The sequence below is a fragment of the Mesoplodon mirus genome, assembly GCF_964341445.2.
Source record: "Mesoplodon mirus genome assembly, chromosome: X".
Lineage (NCBI taxonomy): Eukaryota > Metazoa > Chordata > Mammalia > Artiodactyla > Ziphiidae > Mesoplodon > Mesoplodon mirus.
Genome location: NC_138981.1, coordinates 22,964,857 through 22,977,641, shown reverse-complemented (window position 1 = coordinate 22,977,641; position 12,785 = coordinate 22,964,857). Strand labels below are relative to the sequence as shown.

Below are 12,785 nucleotides of genomic sequence, written 5' to 3'. Positions count from 1 at the left end.
AACTAGTGAGCCCACGAACCACAACTACTGAAGCCCGTGCACATAGAGCCCGTGCTCCGCAACGAGAAGCCACCACAATGAGAGGCCCAAGCACCGCAACGAAGAGTAGCCCCCACTCGCCGCAACTAGAGGAAGCTCACGCGCAACAACGAAGACCCAACACAGCCAAAAATAAATTAATTAATTTAAATTTTTTTTAATTTTTGTAAACATATAATGGGTTTACTGATATTTTTAAATAAACTAATAAATGCTTTTAAAACTTGTCAGTTTTAATTTCTAACAGTAAATATCAACATAAGCTACATAAACAAAAGCTCTTGCAGTCCCCAACTATTTTAAGAGTGTGAAAATGTCCCGAGATCAGGAAATTTGAGAACTACTGTAGTAGAATAAAGCAGGTCCTCAAACATGGCTGCACATCCCCCTGTTCTGTACACTTTCTAAATCATACACTCAGAGTAGGAGAGTGCCTAGAAGCCTCTCTAAGTATTTAAATCTTCTCAAACCTGCATTATGTGAAGTCTTGATTGACTTGGACGGGTAATACTGCATAGAAATTTTAATCAATATAACTCTACTTAAGAAAACCGTTCTCTTCTTCAATTGACTATACTTCAGTGCAATGTTAAGAAATTCTGAATTTCATCTGACATACTTTCCAATTATTAGATTGGGACTATTTGGGGATTTTACAGCCTAGTTTCAGAAGGCTTGATTTTTCAAAAAATGCTTCCTGGTGGTTTAGGCTCAAGTTAGCCAGGGCTATACAAATCAGCTGTGAAGTATTTTGTGTTACTTTATGAAACATATTTAAGCTAAAATTGCGGCAGTTCAGAAAAATCACACACAGTGTTTTTCAGTTGCTTTTGGCAACAAGGGCTTAAATCTCCACAAAGGTAAATCTCACCACTTCACCCCTCCACCCTATGCTAACCTCCCATTTTCAAGCCCACCAATACCCACAAAATCAATCTAATCTAATCTAACCTAATCAATATCTTATCATAAGACAACCAGTCACATGCATGGACTCTTCGATTCCACTCTCCTTTGCAAGTGACAAAATGGAAATACTGATTTACTCACAAGTTTTAAACAGTACAGGTATTCAGACAAATGTTAATTAAGACAGTCACTCTTGATATATAAAAAGCTTAATGTAAACTGACACAGGAGTAACTATGATATAGAGTGCTTTCATCAGAATTGACTCTACTTTCATCGACACTGAAGAAATTCTTCTTTACTTAAAAAAAGTATAAGAGCAGGGGCTTCCCTGGTGGCGCAGTAGTTGGGAGTCCGCCTGCCGATGCAGGGGACACGGGTTCGTGCCCCGGTCTGGGGGGATCCCACATGCCGCGGAGCGGCTGGGCCCGTGAGCCATGGCCGCTGGGCCTGCGCGTCCGGAGCCTGTGCTCCGCAGGGGGAGAGGCCACAACAGTGAGAGGCCCGCCTACCGCAAAAAAAAAAAAAAAAAAAAAAGTATAAGAGCATGTGACAGTAAATATCTTTGCTAGACCATTAACATCTTGAAAATACCAACCAGGTTTTGCTTATTCTACTTTATATCCCAGAATCTAGCACTGTGCACATAAGATGTACTCCATGTTTGATGAATGGATGATTAAACAGGCAAAGGAATTCTTTTAATGCTCACTGAACAACTATTATTTGCCAGCTACTATGCCAAGTGAAATGGAGAATACAAAGACAGTCAGTTTCAGTCCTGCCACATGAAAATATATGCACATCCCGAATCACACTAATTATTAACTAGTATTGTTAGTAATAATAAACGTCACTTTAAGTTGATAACTATTGAAGCTGAGTGATGGCTACATGGGGGTTCATGATGTTCTTCCCTTTACTTTTGTTTACTTTTTAAAAAAAATTTATTTATTTTATTTTTGGCTGTGCTGGGTCTTCAATGCTGTGCACAGGCTTTCTCTAGTTGCAGCAAGCGGGGGTCACTCTTCGTCACGGTGCGCAGGCTTCTCGTTGTGGTGGTTCTCTTGTTGCGGAGCACGGGCTCTAGGTGCGTGAGCCTCAGTAGTTGTGGCACGTGGGCTCAGTAGTTGTGGCTCGCGGGCTTAGTTGCTCCTCAGCATGTGGGATCTTCCCAGACCAGGGATCAAACCTGTGTCCCATGCATCGGCAGGCGGATCCTTCACCACTGCGCCACCAGGGTAATCCCTTGTATAAGTTTTAAATTTTCGATAATAAAAACTTCAAAATAGCAAGACTGCACAATGTTCCTGAGAACTCAGAGATGGCCAGTGTGTCTATGCGGCTAGGTTTCTCTGCACACTAGTAACACTGTGCCATCACCCACAGGAGGACATGACGGACTGGGCCCACTACCCTAGAAGACACGTGCTCAGTGTTCTTTTGCCAATAATGTGGTCATGTTTGGACTCAGCCTTCCAAATTCATGCCTGGAACCCCGTGCAACAGAGGACTCACATTTCTAAGAACGTAGACAGTGTCAGGTATTCAATCTTCAGAACTGATGCAAAAATTGATCAAAGCAAGACTGAAATAGTAATTCTTACTTATGCAAATTTTTGAGAAAGAGACAAAACAAAATCTGAAAGGAAACCACTTTCCAACGTCCCAAGTGATTCCATGCCAACAGGCATGCACTGCATCACGTAAAGTGAAGAGCTAGTGTCAAGGCACATGTCCTCTTATATTACTTATTTCTAATTTTTTGTACTTTTCATGTATAAATGAATGCCTTCTTTTGTGACATTAAAAACATCACGGTTAAGGAGTAGGAAACAAATGACTTAACTAAGGATAAATACAAATCGTAAGGATACGCACAGAAAATATTCATTCTCTCTAGGAATCAAAGAAATGCAAATTAAATCCAGCGGTAAAATACTGTTTCGTATCCATTTATGGTAGCAATGTTTTATTTAAATATCACCCATGATATTATCACCAATGAAATGTCACTTCTATAGTACAAGGGAATCTGTGGTGAAACTGAAGCACACATTTTGTTATTATCAATTAGTATCACTCTTTTACAAAGCAATTTGACAAGAGCCACACAGATACTCAAATCTTTTGACTCAAATATTTTACTTCAAGGAATCTAAACAAAGAAAGTAATTCATCCAAAAGCAAAAAGACAAACGGGGACTTCCCTGGTGGCACAATGGTTAAGGATCTGCCTGCCAATGCAGGGGACACGGGTTCGAGCCCTGATCCGGGAGGATCCCACGTGCCGCGGAGCAACTAAGCCCGTGCACCACAACAACTGAGCCTGCGATCTAGAGCCCACGAGCCACAATTACTCAGCCTGCAAGCCACAGCTACTGAAGCCCGCACACCTAGAGCCCACGCTCAGCAACAAGAGAAGCCATCACAATGAGAAGTCCGCGCACCGCAATGAAGAGTAGCTCCTGCTCGCCACAACTAGAGAAAGCCTGTGCACAGCAACAAAGACCCAACACAGCCAAAAGTAAAGAAATAAATAAATGTATTTTTAAAAGATCATATAGTGATTTTTTAAAAAGACATGAACAAGATGTTCAATACAGTTATTAACAATAGCAAAAATAAATAATGTAATAATCAAGCAAAAATTTTAATTAAAGATGTAGCAGTGAAATATAAGATTAACATAATGATTTTTAAGGTTAATACAGAAATGTGGGAAAATCTGTATATGTTAAGTGAAAACAACTCTCAAAATAATATACACTGTAATTGCTACCATGTAAAACTGTTTTAAAGAGTAAGGTAATGTGCAAAAATGACTAGCATTACTTTAGCATAGGGGTATTAAGAACAAGTTTTAATTCTAAAACTTCCATTTAATGCCATCATTAGATTCTGTTTCATTAAAATTCTTTTTAGTATGAGTTTTGACAACAAAATTTATGTATCACAAAACGGGTAAAATGGTATTTGCAAAATTACCTTCGGAATATGTAAGGATACTCTGTTTAAATGGAAAAAAAGAAATCTATAACCTAACATCTTGTACTACACAGCACTTTGGGAAACCAAGATTTTCTTTTCAAATTAGGTAAGAAAAAATATTCCCTATTTTCAACAACTAAGACTATCCATAAAGAGAAACTATTTATATAGTTTAACAAAAAAAAAAAAACACAAGTGCTTTGAATATACAGAAAGTGCTGGCACCACCTTAATTCTAAATAACAACGTCTAAAAACGCCTCCTGATTTTAAGTACCCCTAAGGGTCACCTTCTGTAAAGTTACACAAACACACGCTCTCTGTCTAAGCTTACAGGCCTGCCCCCCAAACAACTGTAACTTAGGACAACTATGAAGAAGGCAATACTCCCAAGTCCCTGAAACATCAATTGCATCACTCCATAGAACCTCTGGACACGAGGTTTCCGTGAGGAACGGAGAGAGAAGGCCCCAACTGCAGACAGGGTAGCGTCAGTGGCTGGGCGAGGAAGAGTGGTATGCTGATGCACAGTCTGTGAGATAGTCGTTAAGCAGCTTTCATCACTAGCTAGAATTTATTTCAATTGCAAGGATGAGGTGGTTTTTCAACTATCTGAAGGAGGAGAAAAACACATGGCAACAGCTGGATTCAGCAATAAATGCTACATTTACCTTGTTAATTTCAAACCGGCTCACTGGGACACTGCCATTTAGCACATTTTCTCCAATTTCTATTAACCTCTTCTGAATGTTTTCCACTATAGTGTCCCGGCTTTGATCTGAAAGAATCTGGCCAATGACAAAGCTGCAGAAAAAGAGATGGATTGATTTTTTAGTATCATACTTTATTAATAAAGGAGAGAAAGGAAGATAAATGCCATTAGACTAACATGTGGACAAGAGCCATACTAAAAGCTAACATGACAGTTAATGTCCAAAAGCCCATTACTATTTGTTTTCTAACATTAACTCTGTCAAAGGTCTATCAACCTTGGAACATCCGGTTTGCCCTTAAACACACAGACCAGCCCCCCACCCCCTTTTTTAACGTGGCAGCTAAGGCTTCCCATTGCGTGTGTACAGAGAGCGGTATGAGGTCCATCATATTTTTATGCAATTACAAACATTCACAAGCAGTTGTGTTCTACTCTTAGGAGAAATTTGAGAAGACAAATATTTCACTTTCCTCATAAAGCACCAAGATATTATCTCTGCCCGAGATGACTACAAGCTAGGAAAGTAGGAATATAAAGTTCTTTATGCAAATTTTTTAAAACTCAAAGATTCCAAAGTTTTCTTTCTTCAGCCTTATTATATTTTTCAGTGTTCTCTAACTGTATTGCTATGCCTCAAAAACTTCATGTTATTCTATCAGACCCCCAAAAAAAAGAAAAAAAGAAAAAGAAAAGGAGTAAGGAAGCCAATATTTTATCCATTTCTGAGAAAATGCAGAGCGAGGGTTTGACAGCTGCATTATAATTTGTCAGAAAAAGAACCCTGACAAAAACATTTGTATAGCTTTAATTACTAATACATTTCTAACTCAGAGAAATTTACTTCTATTATGATGCATCTTTTCTTAGAAAACACAAAGCTGAAGAGAACACTCTAATCGACAGTCTATACAAAGTAGTTTCATCTTTGAGTACATTTGGGGGCAATGAAGCGTTTCAAACTATATTTCATAAAAGGCTAACAGTGACCCATACTCAGATGATCAACTTTGCCTAATCAAGAGTAGTTTTGCAGAAGCAACAAATGCTCAATCTCCCAACTTGAAAGCAAGAGGAAGACTGGAAAACAAGTAAAAAATGCTGACATTCAGCAATACTAAAATTAATTTAAAATTTCACTTTAAAGAAAAAAGTCCTTCTATTTTCACAACTGTTCAGGTTCACAAAACAGGAATTATCTGGAAAGATGGTACATAAACTACCTAAGGATTCGTCTTTTTTAAAATGGGTGCTTTATAAATTAATGTGACCCTAAAAACAAACAAATAGGTCTTATTATCACAACCTTCAGTCCCAGATATAAAACTAAGGGGTCAGTCATGACATTTATTATTTCTGAGGTACATACAGTATTTGAGAACTAGCTCTTAAATTCACCTGAGATTAGTAAGAATCTTTACACACAAATGATATGGGCGGGAACAAACTCTCACTACATGGCCCACTTTGAATCCCAGAACATTTTAAGCCACAACACGGGGACACCTTAACAGTTATGGCCCTAAGGAGGCGCTGGGAACGTTCAGGAGCACAACACACTGCACATTCTAAAAGAAACAGTAAAGCAAAACAAAACAAAAACAAGCCAACATCGATGAACCCAACTCTGTAAGCATCTAAAATGTGAAGGCTTACCCTCACCATGAGTTAAAACTCGTAAGATGCATCTTATAGCAAGCATTTCTTACTGAGCAAGTATGGCTTTTTCTAAGTTTTAACCCATCTGTAAAATTCCACTCCAAGTCAGTAAGAACTGTTAATATGCAATGATAACAATAACAAAAAAGAAGTGTCCTTGCGCTTGGCAGAATCAAAAGTGTTCTCCACACCGCTAATGCTTCAATTTTTTTAAAAACAAACAACAAAAGCAAAAATGAAAACTGAACTCACTTTCCAGTGTCTTTAGCAAGATCACACCAATCTCTTCTAACTATATCTAATCCTTTCACCTCCTGTTTGGTGACGTAATTCCCATCCGATGTTGGCTCAACAACCAGAGCAGCATACTTCTTTTTCTTCAGCAGTAGCAAGGACTTGAAAATACCATCAATGTCTATTTCAAGTAGTTTATACAACTTATTTACTTCACTTTTCACCTGTGAAAATTTCAACCATTAATGCTAGCTTCTCAAACATGTAATAGGGAGAAGATGAACATGCTGCAAATTCCCAAGAGTTCATCTAAACAAAACTAGAAGTCACATAAGACTAGAAGGCATTTATTCAGGTTATATAGAACACGATATTATGTTTGGTATGATGCAAGAACTCTGAGGACAAAAACAGATAAAAAGATAAAGAGACAATAATATAACTATATCATCCCACTCAACCAAAGGACAAAATTGGCAGTGTCAGCCCCAGGAAATTTACGAAGATTATGAAATACTCTGTTTCGAATCTAAAAGCTAAATGCATACGTACTTACCTTCAAACTACTGAATTAGAGATTACATAGTCCAACAACTAGATACATGGCCAGTAAAACTATGACTATTAAAATAATGTCTAAGATCTCCCTGTACCTCCCATAGCACCTTGACTTTAAGCAAATAACTACCTGCTGAACAAATAAATGAAACAGCCACCTGCTCTTTACTGATAGGGTCATGGCACAGACCATCACCTCTAGGGAAAATGCACAACTTTTCAAGGTCCAATGAGTACAATATGCCAAGCTTGCTCTTAAGTAAAGACTACAGTTCAAATTTCAAGCATTTTAGGGGGGAAAGGCAGGAAGCTGTTAGCTTGTAAGATGGTACCTTAGTTTTAGTTTATTGGGACAATATCTTAACGTAGCAAGTGCTCAAAAAGCACTTGCTAATTGTGAACTGCAATGAGGAGGCTACAAATGATTACTTTTAAATGTCCCTTTGACTTTTCAAATATATTTTAAGTACTCCTGTAAAAAGTATAGATATATGTATATATGTTGGTAGGAACTTATCCATATGTATCACTGTATAAAATGCATCTCAACACTACTAGAGACATAATTCTCCTTATGAATGACAATGTGATAGGTACTAATGTGGTCACATCTTAAACTTACTAAACTTAGACTGTTTTCAAAGGTATAACATTTCCGTCACTAAGGAAAAACCAATTTCCTTTGAATTTTGCCCTCAAAGCAAACAACTGGAGTAGAGGTTAGGAAATATAACAGAGGATGAAGAATCGAAGGCACTAAGTTTATTATTATTTTCAGAAGGACACAGATGGACAGAAACTGGAATTTATGAAGTTCCATGTTAGAAACAAAATTCACAAAAGCAGGTTAAAACAGATAATTTTATAAAATTATCTCACCTTGTTTCCCAATTTAAACACTTCTTCCAGGTTGGTGCTATTGGTGTTGATCATAATTGAATCTGTATCTCCATAAATAACTTCAAGATTCATCTAATGAAAAGCAAGTATCATAAAAGTTAACAGCAAAAACACTGTGACCATCACGCACCCAGTGAAACTCAAGATTTTCCATACTATAGAAACTACAGGTTCCGGATGATTTTTCAAGAGTTTACGTTTCTCCTTCCCATATTGTCACTGCACAGTCAAAGACTAAGCCCCAATAAACCAGAAAGGCAAGCACTGCCACATTAAGAAAATCTCCCTAATTTTCTTATAACAGAGAGTGGAGTGGCAGGGGAAGTATCTAGTTTCAAAAAGATAAGAGACTAGGAAAGGGGGGTCTATATTTACCCACTGTCCCACATGCTCAGTGGGCATGGCAATTTATGAAGCAGAAACAAAACGGGTTTTTTCAATTCTGGGGCACAAATCCATATTAAATTCTTAACAGTTTCAAACAGTATTTAGTAGAATATGAAGTGTCAAAAAAATCAATCATAACAAACAACACTAGAGCACGTACAGTATAAAGGCCTGGAAGTAAGCTCTAATTAGCACTGTTACTAATTTGCTAGAAACACTCACATACAGGCTTCAAGCAGCGGCTAGATCATATCAGTGTTAGTAAAAGAAAAAGGCTATACTCCATTAGGAGGGATTATAAACATAAACTAGGCATCCTAAGAAGCCATTTCCACTCTGGGTTACAATTTTCCTTGAATACAAAAACGTCACCAGGTATGATATCTAAGAATCACTGTATGATGAAAATGCTCAGCATTACCTTCTGTACCATCTCTTTCGTATGCATCAAAATCTAAATGAAATAAAAAAGTCAAGATTAATGCATTATATAATTACAAAAACCTCAATATATGCTGACAGAGATAGGTAACCCAATGATTTGTCATTCCCATATATTTTTAAAGCTCTTGATGGTTTTCTAACTACGACCCTCAAAACAACATCATCAACGTAATCTAAAAATCAGTTTGCCTCTACACTGACTCTCAGGCAGAGATACGTGAGCAGATTTGCTGTAAAGATCTATGTAAGATCTATGTAAGCAGATCTACGTAAAGATCTATCTTTAATAAATATGAATAAAATATCCTGTTACAATATGACATAAAGGCAAACTCTTCTTGCTATTAATATTTAAATAGAACTACATGGCTAAAAAAAAGCTTGACCAAGCATTTCAAATCCAGCAATTCTTACGGTATTCAGGATCTTAATTTAAAAAGTTAAAAAAATATATGTAGATCTTTACTATATATCCCTGGAGCTAGTACAGTGCCCAGTGCAAAGGTGGGGCTCAATAAACGTTCAGTAAATAAAGACAAACATATATAGTAGATAGTATCTGTAGATAGGTCTGTCCCCAGGCCTATGCGGCTCTAAGACTAGAGGCATACAGGTTATAATGTAGCTGTAAATAAAAACAGACATAAATTATCTTGGACTAGATCAGAAGTAGAACATATTTTACAAATAAAGGCCTCTTCAAAAGAGTAATACAACATCCTCAGCACTCATTATATGTGTGTATGTGTAAAATATATGGGAAAGATGCTCTGCTATGAGCACCTCGTGCATTTCTTCATTTCATTCTCTAAGGGCCCCAAGACAGCCACTATTAATACCGTTATTTGTTAGATGCAAAAAGCAAAGAGAAGAGAACTAATTTCTCCTAGTAAGTGACAGAGCAAAGATACGAACCCAGGCGCTCTGACTCCAGAGCGTGGGGCCTGAGTCACTGCACGCTATTGCTTCTAGACAAGCATCCATCTTTCAAGGCATCAATCTAAACCAGAAGTCACTCTCCCAATGACCCAGATAGAAGATCTACTTCATTTATATTTCTTTTTCCTACCTCCAAGTCTTTCTTGTCAACTAAGCTCAAACGTCATGGTGTTGTTTCTGCCCTTCTTGTCCTTTATATTACAGACCCCTGTAAATCCTGGCCTTTGAGTACCTTTTATATCTACCCCTTACGTTCCATTTCCATTGCCTGCCTCCTCTGTAGTACTGTCTCCTAATGTTGTGCATGAGTTCAGTGTCATATGTTCTTGGGAAAGGAAGACCTTCCCCTGCCCTGGGGGTGGTGAATACTGATCAGGCTAACCAATGGTTTCCATAGTGGCTGTACAGTGGAATCACCCGGGGATCTTTTAAAAAAATGCCAAGAGCTGGCCCCAGCAATTTTTTTTTAAACAGCTCTCAAGATTATTCTTATGTTGCAGGCAGGGTTAAGGACCACTGGACTATCATGGTAATCCCAATCTTTCTTTTAAGATTTTTTTGTTTTGATGTGGACCATTTTTTTTAAGTCTTTACTGAATTTGTTACAATATTGCTTCTGTTTTATGTTCTGGCCTTTTGGCCGCAAGGCATGTGGGATCTTAGCTCCCCAACCAGGGATTGAACTTGCACCCCTGCACTGGAAGGCGGAGTCCCAACCACTGGACTGCCAGGGAAGTCCCTGGAAACAGTTTTTAGCTGACAGTTTGTCTCCTACCCAACTAGACCACAAGCTCCTGGAGGTCAGAGCACATGTTTGCGCTTCACATCTAACAGGCACTCGAAAATCTGTTGGCTAGTTGACTGATAGGTCTCGTAGTAATTCCAGTCACTCTTCTACTAGACACTAAAATCCAGTTAACTCATAAAACACATTCACTCTCTTCCACTTCATCTTCATTTCTTAACATATAAATTACAGGGAAATGCACTGTGGGAGAATACCTGACAATTCCTTTGGGAAAAGGGCAATAATGTGATCAACCCAAGTCAAGTTAATCACAGTGGGGACAAAACTACTGGTCATGAGTTCTCTTCACCCTGTGCCCCTTCCACCTTGCTAGGCTTGGCTTTCCTCATCACAACGGCAACCGCACCAGGTAAGCATTCCCTGCTAAGCACACCACCTCAGGAGCAATCTGTCAACCTCTGACTCCAATTCCATATATGCACTAACGGATTTCTTCTGCTCTCCTTTTGCACTGTGAACCAAACCTACTATGTCATCCCTGAGTGCACCTCCAACATGAAGTGGCAACGTTCACCTTTCAGATCCACCACCCACCCTCATGCTGTCCTTCCACCAACTCACAACCATTTCCACAAACAATCTGAGGGCTGCTACTAAAATGAGTTCCCCTTTGGTGGCAGAAACCTCTCAGTGGATGCTTTGCAAAAAATGATAGAAAACTAAGCAAACTATAAAGACTATACATACCGCAACTGCTTTTTTCACCTAATACTTTATTTTAGAGATTATTCCATACCCACACACAAAGAGCTGCCTTATTCTTTTTTTAACGACTACATAGTATTCCATTGTATGACTCAAGCATGATTTAACTAGTGCTCTATTAATGAACGTAGGTGGTTCCTAATCCTTACCTTCATGAACACACTTTAATATAAATAATCCTTATATACATGTAATTTGCCAATCTGCCAGTAATGAGATAAACTCCTACAAGACGGCTTATTGGATCAAAGGTTGTGTGTTTTTACATTTTTGATGAATATAGCCAAACAGGTCTCCAAAGAGGTTGTACCAACTTCTGACAATACTTTTAACCACCATTTTTCCTGTGGGTTACCAAACTCTTATTATCTAGCAGAGGCCCTGGTACATGGTAGCTATTAATGAATATTTGTAGAATGCTGAATGAATAATCCTGATGAGTAGGCGCTATTATAAACCCCATTTTACAGATGAGGAAAACTAGGCTCTACGATTTTGCCCAAAGTAACAGAGCTAATCAACAGCTTGATCTGGAAGCTGGACCTTATGGCTCATTTTTTTTCATTGTGTCTCACTGCCTTGTTAAAAGGCCCATACCACATGAATGTTCTGGAAGCCAACAATCAAAAACTTATACATTACAGATATTTTCCCCATTAAGGAAATGCATTTTAAAAAAAACCACAGGTATCCTGAAAGGTCTACTGGACACAAGGTACAGTGATTACAAGATAACCGTTCATAAGTTCACTTCAAAGTGACAAGCTTAATATTAAAGCTACCCATTCTGACAGAAAATCACTTTCTAAGTGCCAGCAGCTAGAACACAGGGCTATAAAGGCTTGCTAAATTCATTAATAAGGCAGTCTGCAGTTATCTGATTTCACAGCAACACCTGCATATTTATCTACTCATTACCAATTGGATGATGGAATTTTTTCAAGCACATTTCAAAAATCTGCCAACTTCAAGTGTAAAAAAATAAACTTTGTGGTTAATTTTTCCCTTAACAAAGTACAGCTGTTGAGAATAATTGTTCAAGATCTTACCCTGTAATGTCAACTGCAGCAGAACAAAGAGTATTTAATTAGCAAATCTATCCAGTAATTCAACACCTATTATATAAAATGCCTTCGTGATTTTATTCAGGATAATTTGCTAAGAGGGTTATTACTGACATTCAGATGGAATTTAAAATTCCTACGCAAGTCGAGTCATAATAGCAGTAATGATCTCCCCAATCAGGAGATTCGGTGTCACACAAGGCTCTTGCAATGCAGCAGCCGATTTCCTGACTTCTTAATTCCTGGGCTCAGCTCAGCGAGAGCCCTTCATGCCGGCATTTCAGTCAGCAATACATCTTTAATGGGACGCTATTAAAATAACTAGAACAAAAATGACTTTTTTTTTGGTTAAGAAGAATGACAGCACTGCCATCATATCAATCATTGCAGGCTTTGCAGAGCAGTGCCGTTGGGGGAAAAGAGGAGGGGGAAACAGG

General features: G+C 38.2%; 1 protein-coding gene across 2 annotated transcripts in view; it reads right to left on the bottom strand.

The window, feature by feature from the left end:
• The window catches only part of POLA1 (DNA polymerase alpha 1, catalytic subunit), a 296,255-nt gene that overhangs the window by 168,702 nt on the left and 114,768 nt on the right, over positions 1 to 12,785 (bottom strand). For both annotated transcript variants that reach the window (XM_082610580.1, XM_082610579.1), the window contains exons 27-30: positions 8,810 to 8,842; positions 7,981 to 8,073; positions 6,562 to 6,767; positions 4,610 to 4,742 (exon numbers count right to left, since the gene is read on the bottom strand). In XM_082610580.1, coding sequence (XP_082466706.1) covers positions 4,610 to 4,742; positions 6,562 to 6,767; positions 7,981 to 8,073; positions 8,810 to 8,842 — 465 coding nt within the window. The remainder of the gene's footprint in view (positions 1 to 4,609; positions 4,743 to 6,561; positions 6,768 to 7,980; positions 8,074 to 8,809; positions 8,843 to 12,785) is intronic.